Source organism: Mobula birostris, chromosome 8 (assembly GCF_030028105.1).
Source record: "Mobula birostris isolate sMobBir1 chromosome 8, sMobBir1.hap1, whole genome shotgun sequence".
In the NCBI taxonomy this organism is placed as follows: Eukaryota; Metazoa; Chordata; class Chondrichthyes; order Myliobatiformes; family Myliobatidae; genus Mobula; species Mobula birostris.
Genome location: NC_092377.1, coordinates 48,925,073 through 48,940,448, shown reverse-complemented (window position 1 = coordinate 48,940,448; position 15,376 = coordinate 48,925,073). Strand labels below are relative to the sequence as shown.

Genomic DNA, 15,376 nt, shown 5'->3' with positions numbered 1-15,376 from the left:
TTCTGGGAATGAAGAAACAGATTTATCATCAAAGTGATAAAGGTATTTGGTTAATTGAAGTTACAATATCCAGGTTAGTATATTTTCAAAGGCATAACTGCATTGAGGAATATGTTACCAGCATGATTCCCGATGGCATCTGCCTACAGAGCTCTCAGCTGCTGTATCAGTACCACATGGACCACTGGAAACAAATCAATTCTTAAAAAACTTTCTCCAGGGCAGCCCTTTGTTGTGAATTGCCCAATTACTGGGCCAGTAATCCCAGCATCTTGTACTGAGGTGTATAATATAGAAGTGCTGCTTATTCAGCATTTGAAGCCTGGCTAATAAAATGCAGGAGAGACCAGATGGCCTGTTCTCTGTTCTGTTTATTTTATTCAATAAAAGCAGTCCACAAGCAACATATAAATGTTTCAGCAGTATTAAGTTTCGTAGGAACTTTACTGTCAGTGAGAAACATAGTAATGATGTTTACCTAATTCATCTGATAATTTAACAATGTTAGTTTATAAATTTTCTGCTTGTCACAGGAAAGATAGATCCCACTTCTGTACATGGAATTTCCTACTGATCATTTGCTGGTGCAGCGCTAAATATTTCCAAGTTAAACGTGATAGCGTTATGTAGTGGGAATTCTGACTCTGTTGGGTTGGATTACTTTTATATTAAATGTTTAACTTTGATATGATAAATATTAATAAGTACCAAATATTAATAGTACCAATAAGTGTCATGGATATTCCCTACTGTATGTAAGATTAAGTTCTGACCTTTACATAACCTGTTTCTTCGACACCCTGTTTTCCTGTTTTGAGGGGGTAGTGTATGGGGCGGAGTGGGTAGAAGAGTTTAAGTCATGGTAAAGTCACTATGCTTTCACAGGGCAAAGTTATTTTCTGATAAGTATAACTCCTAACATTTAATACAGTTAAAATCAGTCTTCCCCCTCCCCCACCCCCACCCCAAAATCTTGCTGGAACATGCTTGTGGTGTTTTCACAGTTTTTATTATTCCCATTTGAATTGCACCAATGCTGTTCATGTAAATTCAACTATGTTTATCTTCACCCATATCTGTGCTTTACCAGGGATCGTTAACAATCTTTTTAAATTTGTTAGAATTACTTGAAATCCATAATTGTTTCAACTGTCTCTTTCTTGAAGAGAGCAAATGTTTTCAAATGAGACCATTTTAAAGAAATAAATTGCACATTTCAGGTCAAATTTTTTGATTGTCATCTTGCTGTGTGGTGCAATAATATGCAATGGAAGGAGTGACCGGGCTACCAGATGGGCAAGGTGGGACCTAGGGAGCTTAAAGTTCACTGTTTGGGGGTGTGGTCCAAGGAGTAGGGATTGTTAAAATTTTCTTGTTGGAATTTTTACTGGTGATGGCACAGGCAGCTGACAGCCTGATTCTGGATCTCAGTGAAGGTGGGCCTAATGTTTTATCTTTTTTACTAATGAGATTGAAGGCTTGAGAGAAAATTATACATGATGAAAGAGAAGGGTGAATTAAAATTAAACCATATTTGAAAAAAAACATGGAATGTTAAAAGAGGCATGGGGAAAATAAAAACAAAGATTTTTTCAAATTTCCAGTAACAATTTACCATCTGAACAAATAGGTTTGGATAGTTTAAGTTATTTAGTTGGTCTGTACTATAGTTGTTGATAACATTATATTTACAATCCTAACTTTTTGTCGAATTTGACAGAGAATCTAATGCACAAATCTGGAAAGTTGTCAAAATTATGGCTAAGACCAATATATCATTTATGTGATGCAAATGTTGAATTGGTGCTAATTGAAAGTATGTTCTTTGAGTTCAGGAGCAACACACAAAGTTCTGGGGAACTCAATGGGTCAGGCAGCATTTATGGAGAGAAATGGGCAATTTTTGTTTTGGGTTCTCTTCGTCTTTGGCTGTTGTTGGATATGGAACCTTGTTGATGGTGCCCAGGATATGCAACTCATCCCAGGATGGGCTGATCTGTTGGTTTCCAATGAGAATCATGGAGAGGCAGAAAAGCTTTAAAGGAATAAATACAATTTAAAACAAAATAGCAAATCATAATGTCTCTTCTGATACCTAATATTATAAGCACTTTTGCTCGAGGACCTGGACATTTGGAATGACATCTTTAGTTTTAGTAAAACCTTATTATAAAGGCACTGTTTGATATGCTGGAAGCTGTGATGTGCACTTGGGTTTAAAGTAGCAATTAAATCATTACAATTCGAGCACTTAGAGGAGTATTAAGTAAAGGCTGCCAGCTTATACCTGCATTCCAATCTGGCACAGTAAACACGATCAATTGAACATGATAATGGCCTAGATGCTCATGTGGGCTGCTGTTATTTGTGCAGATGCTCAGTATAATTTTAGTGCCTTAGTGAAGCAGATAATAATAGGCTTTCCATAACAAAATATTTTAGGTACATTAACGGGATTAAAGTAAGAACATTGCTTGCGCTTGGATTACATACATAAATGATGTTGATTTGTGTGAACCTATGATTCTTAAGAATATTTCTGAGAACAAGTCTCTTTCAGTATATTGTAGTGGAGGGAAGATGCAGTATTTCTGAAACAGTGTTTAATGCTGGTCCTCTGGGCCATTGTTAAAGGAACATTTAAAATGATATTTTTGAAGTATACAGATTATTTTCTTTAATGTGAAGATATAACAGTGGATATCAGATGCTTATTCCACAGTTTGTTGAGAAAGTTCATCAGACTATAGCGGCAAAAAAAGCTCTCCCACCCACTGCTCCAGCAAAATGTTCTACTGCCTAAGTGGCTTTATGATTCCCCGGCATGCTTTTTCCAGTAATGTGATTTTGCCTGGAAGTTATTCCATGAAATTAGCATTCTGTCTAGTTACTTGTGTTTCTCCAAATGATATTCTAAAAATTTCTGGACATACCATGTTTGTTTAATTGTATAAATAATAAAGTTCCAATTCAAGGATAGTTGATCAAAAAATGTGATGTGTAAATGAATAGTCTAAAAGTCTTCATTTTTAAAATTATAATTAATTGTTTTTTTGTTTACTTAGGGGGTAAATTGTGGTCGTATGTTTGCAAATTCCTCCAGAAAATGTCAGAAGAAAGCTTTAGAGCACCGGATCCAGGCAAACATAGCTTCAAGACATCTGCTGTACAAGATGATTTTACTGTGGAACAATTGAGTACCGAAGGCTTGGGCAGCAGCATCAGCTCTGGGTCAAGTGACCTTGGAAATGTACTTCAGGACCAACCTGTGAATAGCAATCTGACTTCAAGTTCACAGGATGACAGCAGTGCTCCAGATGAAGATGCTCAGGGCTATTCACACGAACTGTTAGGGTCAGCATCATCAGATTCTGAAGCAGATGATGAAGAATGCACGAGTAGCTATCTTACATTGTGCCATGAATATGAGCAAGAGAAGACAGAACCTGACAACCTGCCCCCTGAAACTTTTTCAGAAGTGTCTGAGGAAGTACGTAGATGTTCTGCAGACATAGGAATGACCACAAGGTCACATTCTCTTCTTAGTAATGACAGTCTTTGTTCCCCTACCACAATTCAGGAACTTCGATTTTTCACTGACGATATTAACATAGAAGCCTTTAGTCCCACAGAGGCCTCTGAATCACTAAATCTGTCTAAAAATAGTCCAATGGAATTTTTCAGAATTGATAGCAAGGACAGTACAAATGAATTGGTAAGTCTTGATGTAGGAGAAAAAATCCAAGCTGAAAAAAGTGACTTGGAACAAAATTTTAATCTGGTACCCGAAAAGGATGACAAGAGTAATTTTGATACTAGTAACATTAAACTAGATTCCATTGCATTTTTAGCCCTGGATAATTACAGCAGAGGATCCTCCAGTGATTCCGTACCAGTTATCTCCTTCCAGGATGCAGCAGGTGGGGATACAAGCAGCTGCGACGAGGGTAGGCCTGATCTATTAGTGAATTTACCAGGTGTTTCACAGGACGGGGAGGCAGCTGGAGTGTTTTTATCTGATAAATGCAGTGTGACCAATGGTGATATTTCAGAGAACAGGCTGTATGAAAAACCTGACGTTTTACAAATTAATTATAATATTGATCATTGCATGAATTCTCAAGGAACACTGAAACTTATTTTACTGGATGAAGAAGCCTCTAGTGATGGAAAGATAGACAAAGTCTCAAGGCATCAATTGCAACTTCCTGAGAACAGAAAAGAAAAAGATCAAAAAGAGCAGCTTGATAACAGCATGTTCATTGGGAAAGAAATAGAATATAATTCCTTACTCCCTCTCACCCACACTGAGAATACATCATCATTTTTGAACATTGCATCTTATGGCACCCTAAACATGACACACAACAATCAAAATCTGAGCCCTGATCCTCAACTACATGATCTAAACAGCAATTATAATGCTGTTTTGGATGAAGATCCCTCCAATAACAAAGAGCTTGCCCAAACAATGAAAGAAGCAGTTACAGATGAAGAGCAAGCATTTGGAGAACACATAGGCAGCTGTGACCAAGGAACACAGGACAGCATCTCACACTCAGAGAGTACAAGTGATACACCAGTAGCAGAAAAACGTATTGCAATAAGGACAAATGAGGACAAGTTAGTTTCACATATGTTTAAAGATCTAGAAGAAAGATTTGTGCGAGCTTCGAATGCTCGTATTCCAGAGAGTTGTATTCAGCATTGGGCAGCAGAGATAGTTGTTGCCCTTGATGCACTTCATCGAGAAGGAATCATATGCCGCGATTTGAACCCAAACAACATCTTGCTGGACGGCAAAGGTCAGGAACTTTTGCAAATGCATTTTTTTTCTCCGATATCTTTTTCTGTTGCTTACTTGCCTCCAATTAAATGAGTAGGCGTTTTATCCTATAATTAGTATCTTCATTTCCTGTCTGAAGCTTCAATTCCAGTGCAGTGAATTCACCCACAGTAATAGCTTCTAGTGCTTAATGATACCATTATTCTTAATGATACTGTTTTTAAGCTACAAAAGAATAATTACAGTTCACTTCTACAGAAAATGTAGGAAAAAATTGTTTTGATTTCTCATGTCATTTTGTTTTTAGGACACATTCAACTAACATATTTTAGCAGATGGAGCGAGGTTGACGATTCCTATGACAGCAGTGCCATAGAGAAAATGTACTGCGCCCCAGGTTAGAACACTTAGTTGCATATAAAGTATGCTGTTCTCCTTGTCTTCTGTGTATTATGCAAGCCACATACCTTTCTTTATGTGTGCAGTCCATTTGGTATGCAAAGCATTCTTTTGTAATTAAAAAATGTGACATGGGTTGAATTTATAATTTTCTAAAAAGCGTTTACTTATGTAAATTTATATTGAATGGAAATTTCATGTTTAAAAATCTTTGTTTACTCCATGTTTCCCTGAAAAGAAAGTTTTAAAACTTAAAGAGGGATAACTTTAGTTAAAATGAAGTTAAATATATCTGGTTGAAGAGTAAATACTTAAATCATTTGGAAGAGGAAATGAAAAGAGGAATATGGTGTACGTTGGCTTTCAGAAAGCCTGCAGCAGGGACTCTTCTTGAGAATATAAAAGCCAAACAATAGAAATTAGTAACCAAAAGCAGTTGAAGTGCATAATAAAGGAAGGCTGCAAATTAGGAATGGTAACCCAATCATGTCTGTTTCTAAGCCAGCCAGTTGTATTAAAACAAGTATCTGCCTTTCCATCACTATATATCCATATTTCTTTATTTCAAGTGTTCTTAGATCTATGTTGGTGTGTTTCATGAACAAAATAAAAACACCCGAGCAAAAGCTGATTCTGGTCTGACCGTATATCAGAACACGGAAGGAAATGACTAATGTTACGCTTTAATTTAAATGTTTATTTTTTAATGACTCCACTGATATTATGTTTAAACTAGCAGATTTCCAATGGTACTGCTTACACTTCATTAGTACAAGTGCTAGTTGTTGGGGGTTTATCAAAAGCATTTCAAGTTGGGTGGGAAGCGGTGGATCTAGGAGCTCGATGTTAATGCTGTAAAGTTGATGGTTCTTTGATTTGGCCGTAATAACATAGCTGGGAGAAAGCCAGAACAAGCCGGGCTTTTCCTGCTGTGTGACTCTCTGCTAGCTGAGCTAAACCAGGAGGGGAAGCATTCAAGGTGAAATGGTCTAGCCCATGAGAAGCTGTTTGGAAATTTCATGATGAATCTGAAATCAAATTAGATTGAAAGAAAACCTAAAGGTGTGTAGAATACTTATAATAAGTGGCTGAGCTCAAATCTGTTGGGAGAAAATGAAACTAAAACCCCAGTGGAAGTCTTATCAAGGTGCATATCAAGCCTCAGGTCCCTGAGAGAGTACAGAGAATTTATTAGCTGGCTTTCTGGCAGAAAATGTGCAATTTTCCCCATCTTATTTACTGATTTTATTAGATATCTTTAGTGTTTTATGCATATCTTTGTATTTATCTTTAATATTGATTGATATGCGACTGGTATACAACAAGCAAACTAATTTTTTGAAAAGTAGAATTTGCCTCCCAATAAAGTAGGAAGACATTTTGTGATCAAGCAGTTTATTAATCAGCCAATTTTATCTAAAATGTTTAAACTCACAATGCTGCTGCTTAAGTTTACTTTGAACTTTGAACTTTTGTTCATTAGCATGCAATCAGATTCATTTCTACATTTGTACCATATGTTCTCTATTAACCATTTCTTGAATTACTTATCATATAACAAAAATGATAAACTTCCTTTTAATTGTAATATTGAGTGTTTTTGGAGCTAATGTATATATCACCTTCTTCAGAGGAAATACGTTTTGAGATGAATTATACCATAAAATCTGATATCAATAGATTATTAGGAAGAGTTGCAGTATCATTCTTTAATCTTGTGTAGTTTTTATACCATGCTTAAGGAATGGTAAAAAGTGCTATTTTATGGTGTAAAACTGGATAATGCTGGTAATATTCAGGAATTCAGACATTATGGACTGACCAATATCTAACAATTTACATGCATGTAACATTCATTTATTTTTATTTCTCTCTGCAAAAATGGTGCCTGAACTGTTGACTCCTTCCAGTTGTTGCCACATTTCCAGCATCTGTGGATTGTGTTTTTTTAATTCTTCTTTATGGTATTGAGGTAGAAAAGAATATGCTTTAATTTATCTAATGTTTTTCTTCAGCACTCCATGGTTTAGAATAACTGTTTTCAGAATTGAATTTAGTATTTGTAGCAGCGTTTTTCTCCCATTGTTGGAATAATTTACTGCTCTTCAAAGTAATTTAATTTGTTTATCCTTTTATTGGATTCTATGAATCAAGTGCTAAACCAAATAAAACCTGGCAACATGACACTACTTCTCATCACTGTTTCCATGAATTGTTAGGTGTATAGTCTAAAAATTAGAGTAAGAATGTGTTCTCTGACCAGATTGACCTTAATTTAGTCTCTGTTTGTTTTCCTGTTGTATAGAAAGCAAATTCACATATACAGTAACATTTTTGAGACTGTGTATTATCAGTAAGACATCAGTTACACTTTCAGCATTACTTTTTGTTCTTTTTTTCATTCCCATTCATTTTTATCCTATCCGCTCACCATTTCCCCCACTATTCTTGATAGTTGTGTTTAGTGCTGTTGTTTTCTTACAAATGCTCAGATTGTGTCCCTCAGTAGGAAGACTGAGTAACAGGAAATTGATTCTAAGGTAATTCAGTCATTGTTGCATTAATAGTAATTTGAACAGCCTTTATTTAGTCCAGAGAAGTAGAGACAGGAGTAGGCCATTCAGCTTCCGGACCATGCTCTTGTATTTAGTAGGATTATGGCTGATCTGACATTTCTCAAATATTTTCGCAATCTTTACTCATAATCCTTGATTCAGTGACTAATTAGCAATCTATCCTTAAACTTGTACAAGGTCTCATTGGTGTCTGCAGTAAGGACAATCCTTTGAGGGAAGAAATTATTCCTAATTTCAGTCCATAAATAGGTTTCCCTTATTCTGAGACTATTCTCTCTGGTCTTAGTCTGAACCAAGGGAAGAAGTATTCTCTCAGACTTAAAGAATCTTGTGTATTTCATCTCTTAATTTTCTAAACTCAATTGAATTGAGTCTCAAACTGTTTCACTTTTGCCTGAGGACAAGCCCTACAAGGCTGAGAATATCATAGTGAACCTTGCGCCTCCAGAGGAATATCAATCTATAAATAGGGGGAGAAAATTATTTGCAGTATTCCAGATATTGTCTCACCGTGCCATATATAGTTGCAGTAGGACTTTATAACTCCAGTCCTTTTGAACTAGGAGCCAACATTTCATTGGCCTTCCCTATGATCTACTGCACTTGTGTGCTAGCTTTGTGTTTCATATGTAAGGAACTCCCAGTTCCTCTGTAGCTTTTCTCCATTTAAGTAATTCTTGTTCCTTTCCTTGTAAAATGAGCAACTTCATATTTTTCCATATTATACTCCATTTGTCAACTTTAATGCCCACGCATCTATTCAACTACTTTACATTAGTTTCTATCCACCGAGTTTGTTCTCCATTTCTCTACCTCTCTCTCTCTCTCAACCTCACTATCCACACTGTTCTCGCCCCTCTCTCTACCCCTCTCTCTCTGCCCCCTTCTCTCCGCCCCTCTCCCTCCCCCCCCCCACCCTCACACACATGAATATACAGTGAATTCTGGTTAATTGGGCCATCGGTCAATCAGGGCATCTGTTTATTTGAGCCAACTCTTAAAGAACAAAAACAAAATCGAGAAAATAGTTGGGTCACTATGCATTTAATTGGGGCAGGAGACTGTTACCAAACAGTTTCTAACTAGCATCGATTGATGTACTTGCTTAACCGTTACACACTACACTGTGCTTAGGGTGATCAGCTTTTAAATAGCATCAATTGCATGTGTTTGTGTTCATAAATCAGTGATTTTTGTCACCAGTGCAAGAATTCGGAACTGTTTTGCTTTCCGTGGTTTGAAGCCAGAACAGTTGAGAATGAAAATGGAACAATTTCAGTACTTCAACAAGTAATGGAATTATGAAGGATTTGAAGGTATCTTGAATGTTACAATGAACTGAAGATTTAGAGGATTCACTGGTCTGAAGCTTTGCATGAAGGCAGTCCATTACCTGCACTAGGTGTCTGCGCTGATTTTGTTCATTTACAGTCAATCAAAGGACCATGGCATATGGTTTCCTTCAGAGATAACTATTAGGAACTAATACAGCTTTATAGTACTGTAAAAGTATTGGTAGTGTTCTAATTTGATCAGTGTTTCACTTAAATACATAAATTGTTTATCGACTAAGCAGCAGTTTGCCTTTTTTTATTCCTTTTAACTATTTCCATGAAATTTTGGCTAATTGGGCCAAAATGTGCCCCAATTAACCAGAATCCATTGTGTGTATACAGTAATGTGTAAAGGTCTTAGGCACACATACAGTATGTAGCTAGGATGCCTAAGACTTCTGCACAGCACCATATTTGTCAACGTAGAGCAGAGAGTGAGTTTGTAAATCTGGCAGGAGCAGAGGATGTTGGGAATGGTGAGGGTGGAGCGCTGTGTGAGGGGTGTGGGACAGAGGGCAGAGAATGAGCGCCAGGGGCAGGGGGTGGTGCAGGTGCAGAAACACCCTGCCCTGAGACACCAGACATGGTCATTTGATTCCAAACAGTTGGTTTATTGATCATTACAGAATGTCTCTGGTGCTTCCCACTCCCTCCCCTCTCCCTTCCCCTGCCCCCAACCATGACTCCCTTCTCCCTGTCCCCCTTTGCTATGCTTAGCCCACAATAGAGACTCGTATCAGAATCAGGTTTATCACCTCTCACGCATGTCATGAAATTAGTTTTGTTTTTGTGGCAGCAGTAAAGTGCAATACATAAAATTATGACACTACAGTGCAAAAGTCTTAAGCATCCTAACTATATATATGTGCTTATTTTAAATTTAAAGTAAATTATAATATACGAGGGGTAATTGATAAGTTCGTGGCCTAAGGTGGAAGGAGTCAATTTTAGAAAACCTAGCACATTTATTTTTCAACATAGGCCCCTCCTACATTTACACACTTAGCCCAGCAGTCATGGAGCATACGGATCTTGGACCTCCAGAAGGTGTCCACAGCATAGGGTGATTGATAAGTTCATGGTCTAAGGTAGAAGGAGATGAATTATACAGCTCTCTTTGCATACACATGCAGGTCAAATCTTTGAGTGATTATGCAGAAAGATTACAGTTAATAACTCATCAGGGGTGATTGATAAGTTTGTGGCCTAAGGTAGAAGGAGATGAGTTATTAACTTCACAGAGTTGACCTGCATGGGCATGTAACGAGAGCTGTATAACTCATCTCCTTCTACCTTAGGGCATGAACTTATCAATCACCCCTCGTACGTGTGTATATATGCATGAATGTATATTTACGTATGTAGTGATACGGTGCAGATTAGGCCCTTCCATCTCTTTAAGCCTCCTGGTATGTCTTTGGAGGAAACTGGAGCACGTGGGGGGGAAAACCCATGGGTTCCATGGGGAGGATGTACAGAGACTCCTTACAGAACGGCACCAGAATTGGACTTTGAATTCCTAGACACACCAAGCTATAATAGCGTTGCCTTCTCCGCGAAACTACAATGGTGTACATATGTATATATACAGTGCCTTGAAACAGTACTCAGCCCCCACAACTATTTTAACATTTTCTTGTCTCATTTTCTAAGTTTAAAATATATTGAAGTAGCGTTTTTTGAGCTAATCTTCAAAACATTGTGCATCGTGTCAAATCAAAAGAAAAAATCCAAAACCTGTCAACCATTTAGTAAAAATTAAAAGCAAAATTATGAAGCAGAAAAGGTGTTCATCTCCTTTGTAGTTAGTACACTAACTTTCCTCGTGCAATACTGTATATTATCTTACCAACTCACCCAATTAGTTGATGGAGAAAATCGGAGGATTATCAGAATCAATAACCCCTCTCTCTATAAGGCCCAACAGTATAGCGGATTTTCAACAGATCAAACCAAAATGATGACAAAAGAGCATCCAAGGCAACTCAGGCAAATGATAATAGAGAAGCACAAATCTGGGGAAGGGTACGAGACCATCTCAAAGGCACAGCATATACCATTGTGGAAAAAGTGGAAAAAATATGAAACCACAGCTACATTGCCTGGATCGTGCCACCCCTCTAAACATAGTCACCAGAGAAGAATGGCGCTTGTAAGAGAGGTTACTGTGACGCCAACAGTCACTCTGAGTGAGCTGCGGAAGTCAGTGGCTGCAACTGGAGATGACGTTCATGGCTCCACAATCTCCAAGCCTTGTACAAAAGGGGTATTATCAGAAGAGTGGCAAGGAAGAAGCTCTGGTTAAAAAAAAATATCCTTACCATCAAGACTTTGCCAAGTTTCACTTAGGATATACTGTAGAGATGAGGTTGGATGAGACTAAAGTGCAATTTTTTGTCTTCAACACTGTGTGGCATAAATCTAATACTGCACATCAGTCAGGTAACTCCATCCCTACGATAAATATAGTGGAGCTAGCATCGTGCTATGGAAACACTAGGAAATCTGCAGATGCTGGAATTTCAAGCAACACACATCAAAGTTGCTGGTGAATGCAGCAGGCCAGGCAGCATCTCTAGGAAGAGGTACAGTCGACATTTCGCGCCGAGACCCTTCGTCAGGTTCGTGCTATGGAACTGCTTTTCAGCAGCATGGACTGGAAATCTGGTCAGGATTAATGGGAAGATGAATGCTGCTAAATACAGAGAGATTCTGGATAAAAACCTGCTAGCCTCTGCCAGAAAGCTTAAAATGGGAGGAAGTTTGTCCTTCAGCTGGACAACAACCCAAATCACACTGCCTGAGCAACTATGGTGTGGCTTTAAATGAAGAAAATAATGTCCTTAAGTGGCCCAGTCAGAGTCCTAACTTTAACCCAATCTAGTACCTCTGGCAAAACCTCAAGCTTGCTGTCCACCACTGCTCCCCAACAAATCTAGCACAGCTTGAGCAATTTTGCAAGGAGGAATTGGCAAATCGTGCTCCATCACATTGTGCAAAGCTAAGAGGGACTTCTCAAAAAGAATACTGGCTGTAATAGCTGCGAGAGGTGGTTCAACTAAGTACTGAGCAAAGGGGGATGAATACTTTTGAACTGCTGACATTTAAGTCTTTTAATCTCTAGTTTTTAATGCTTTATAATTTTCCCTGTTTTTGGGCTCCACTGTGGAAAAAATGGATTCACAAATAAAAATTGTCAGTTAAATTGATCAAAATCCCTGGTTGTAATACTCATTTCTGTGAAATTTTATATATATATAATTTAATAAGTTCCAAGTGCTCCCGCCGCGTTTTGTCACCCTGCAACCTTATCCTTCAATCTCTTTGAATTATGGAGGACAGCATGTGTATAAATGTCTCTCTCCAGCAGACTTCATCATGATCATCATGACTCCAGTATTACTATTTTTTAATGTGTCTTAATTGTACATAAGATTTTTTGTGTTCTACCGCTGAGCCGCAGTGAACCATCTGATTGGGCTATCAGAGTTCTCTTTGAGAACTGGTTGACTTGATCAGCATTTCTGATTTGGCTATTGTTCACGATTGCACTTAATAAAAAAAATCCAGATGAGTGTGAGGATGCACCTTAGGAATGAAAATCCAGTAAAGATGAGGCCCAGAAAAAGTTGATGAACAAAGGGACCTTGGGGTTTAGTCCCTAGATCCCTGAGAGGAGCAGCCATAGGTGGATAGGGTTGTGCAGAAACTTTTTGGGATACTTCCCTCATTCCCTGTGATATAGAGTATATGACTTGGACTTAATAAAACATTAGGTAGGCTACACCTGAAGTATTGTGTGTAGTTCTGCTCACCACATTATAGGAAGAATACTAAAGCACGTGAGAGAGTGCAGAGGAGATTCATCAGGATATTGCCTGGATAGGAGCATTTCAGTTCTAAAGCAAAACCAGGCAGGCTGCTTTTGTTTTCACTGGAGTGGAGGAGGCTGAAGGGTAATCTGATAGAAGGATATAAAACTATGAGGTGATGGATAGTATAGAAAGTAAGGTATCTTTTTCCTCATAGGGAGGTGCCTAGGACAGAAGGGCATGGTTTTCAGGAGAAAGATTGGAAGCTTATAGGACTTAGAACAGCACAGCACAACTCATGATGCCAATCCAACCAATGCTGTCTCTCTGCATGTGATTTTATCGTATCTGTTTCTTCCACCTTCCTTGACTGCTCGATCCCGACATCTACCACACTCTGAAAGAAAAGAGCTTGTCTCACAAATTTCTCCTCTCACTTTCAACCTATACCCTCTAATTTTTGTCATTTTTAATTACAGGAAAAGGACTCTGACTTTGTATCCTATCTGTGCCTTACATAATTTCATATACTTATATCAGGTTTTTGCTCAGACTCTGTCACTTTAGCGAAAACAATCCAAGTTTGTCTAACCTCTCTTTATAGTTTAATAACTCTAACCAGATAAAATCTTGCTGAGCCTCTTTTGCAGCCTCTGAAATACCTCTACATCCTTTCTGTAACAGCATGGGGTATTGCTTATGCGATCTAATTAAAGTATTGTACAGTTCCTATAAAAAGTATTCACCCCCCCCCCGGAAGTTTTCATCTTTTATTGTTTTACAACATTGAATCAGTGGATTTAATGTGGCTTTTTTTTTTGACACTGACCAACAGAAAAGACTCGTGTCAAAGTGAAAACAGATTTATAAAGTGATCTGAATTAATTACGAATATAACACACAAAATAATTGATTGCATAAGTATTCACCCCCTTCAAGTCAGTGTTTAGTAGAGCAATACACACAAAAAATGCTGAATGAACTCAGCGGGCCAAATATGCAGATTTGCACATTACCAGCATCTGCAGATTTTCTCTTGTTCAGTTTTTAGTAGATGCACCTTTGGCACCAATTTCAGCCGAGTCTGTGTGGATAGGTCTTTATCAGCTTTGTACAGCTGGACAGTACAATTTTCCCTCTGTCTTCTTGACAATACTGCTCAAACTCTGTCAGATTTGATGGGGATTGTGAGTGAACAGTCTTCTTCAAGTCCAGCAACAAATTCTCAATTGGATTGAGGTCTGCACTTTGACTTGGCCACTCCAGGACATTAACTTTGTTGTTCTTAAGCTATTCCTGTATAGCTTTGGCTTTATGCTTGGGGTCATTGTCTGCTCCCAAGTCGCAGTTCTCTTGCAGACTGCATCAGGCTTTCCTCCAGGATTTCCCTGCATTCATTTTACCCTCTACTTGCTCAAGCCTTCCAGGGCCTGCTGCAGTGAAGTACCTCCACAGCATGATGCAGTCACACTATGCTTTACGGTAGGGATGGTGTGTTTTTGATGATGTGTGGTCTTTGGCTTACAACAAACATAGCATTTAGTCTGATAGCCAAAAAGCTCAATTTTGGTTTCATCAGCCCATGGAACCCTCTTCCAGCTGACTTCAGAGTCTCCCACATACCTTCTGGCAAACTGTAGCCAAGATTTCCTGTGAGTTTTTTCAACAGTGGCTATCTCATTATCACTCTCCTATGAAGCAGTGACTGGTGAAGCATCTAGGGCAATGGTTGTTGTATGTGTAAGTCTCTCCCATCTCAGCCTCTGAAGCTTGTAACTTCTCCAGAGTTGTCATAGGTCTCTCAGTGGCCTCCCTCATGAATCCCCTTCTCACACAGTCACTCAGTGCTTGAGAATGGTCTGCTCTAGGCAGATTTACAGCTGTGCCATATTCTTTTCATTTTTTGATGTTTGACTTAACTGTATTCCAAGGGATATTCTGTGGCTTGAGAATATTATTGTATCCATGTCCTGACTTGTGTTTTTCAATAACCTTTTTGTGGTGTTGCTTGGAGTGTTCTTTTATCTTCATGATGTAGTTTTGGCCAGGATACTGACTCTCCAGCAGCTGGACCTTAACATACAGGTGTATTTTTAATACAATCAATTGAAACACAGGTGATCTTCATAAACTAATTATGTGACTTCTAAGACCAATTGGCTGCACCAGTGATGAATTGGTATGTCATATTAAAATAGATGAATACTTGTGCAATCAATTATTTTGTGTTTATATTTGTAATTAATTTAGAACATGTTGTAGAGATCTGTTTTCACTTTGACACAAAAGTCTTTTTCTGTTGATCAGTGTCAAAAAAGCCAAATTAAATCCACTGTGATTCAATTGTAAAGCAATAAAACATGGAAACTTCCAAGGGGAGGTGGGGTTTGACTATTTTCTATCGATACTGTACAACTGCAACCTCCCAACTCAATGCCTTGACTGATGAAGGTAAGCATGCTGTATGCC

The 15,376-nt window shown here is 38.2% G+C and overlaps 1 protein-coding gene across 5 annotated transcripts in view; it reads left to right on the top strand.

Annotated features, from left to right (window-relative positions):
- Window positions 1-15,376, top strand: part of rps6kc1 (ribosomal protein S6 kinase polypeptide 1) — a 178,060-nt gene that overhangs the window by 126,723 nt on the left and 35,961 nt on the right. For all 5 annotated transcript variants that reach the window (XR_011886825.1, XR_011886824.1, XR_011886826.1 and 2 more), the window contains 2 exons: window positions 3,066-4,805; window positions 5,094-5,183. Coding sequence is in view for 2 of the 5 variants with exons in the window: in XM_072265149.1 (XP_072121250.1) it covers window positions 3,066-4,805; window positions 5,094-5,183 (1,830 nt within the window). In the remaining 3 variants the exon portion in view is untranslated. The remainder of the gene's footprint in view (window positions 1-3,065; window positions 4,806-5,093; window positions 5,184-15,376) is intronic.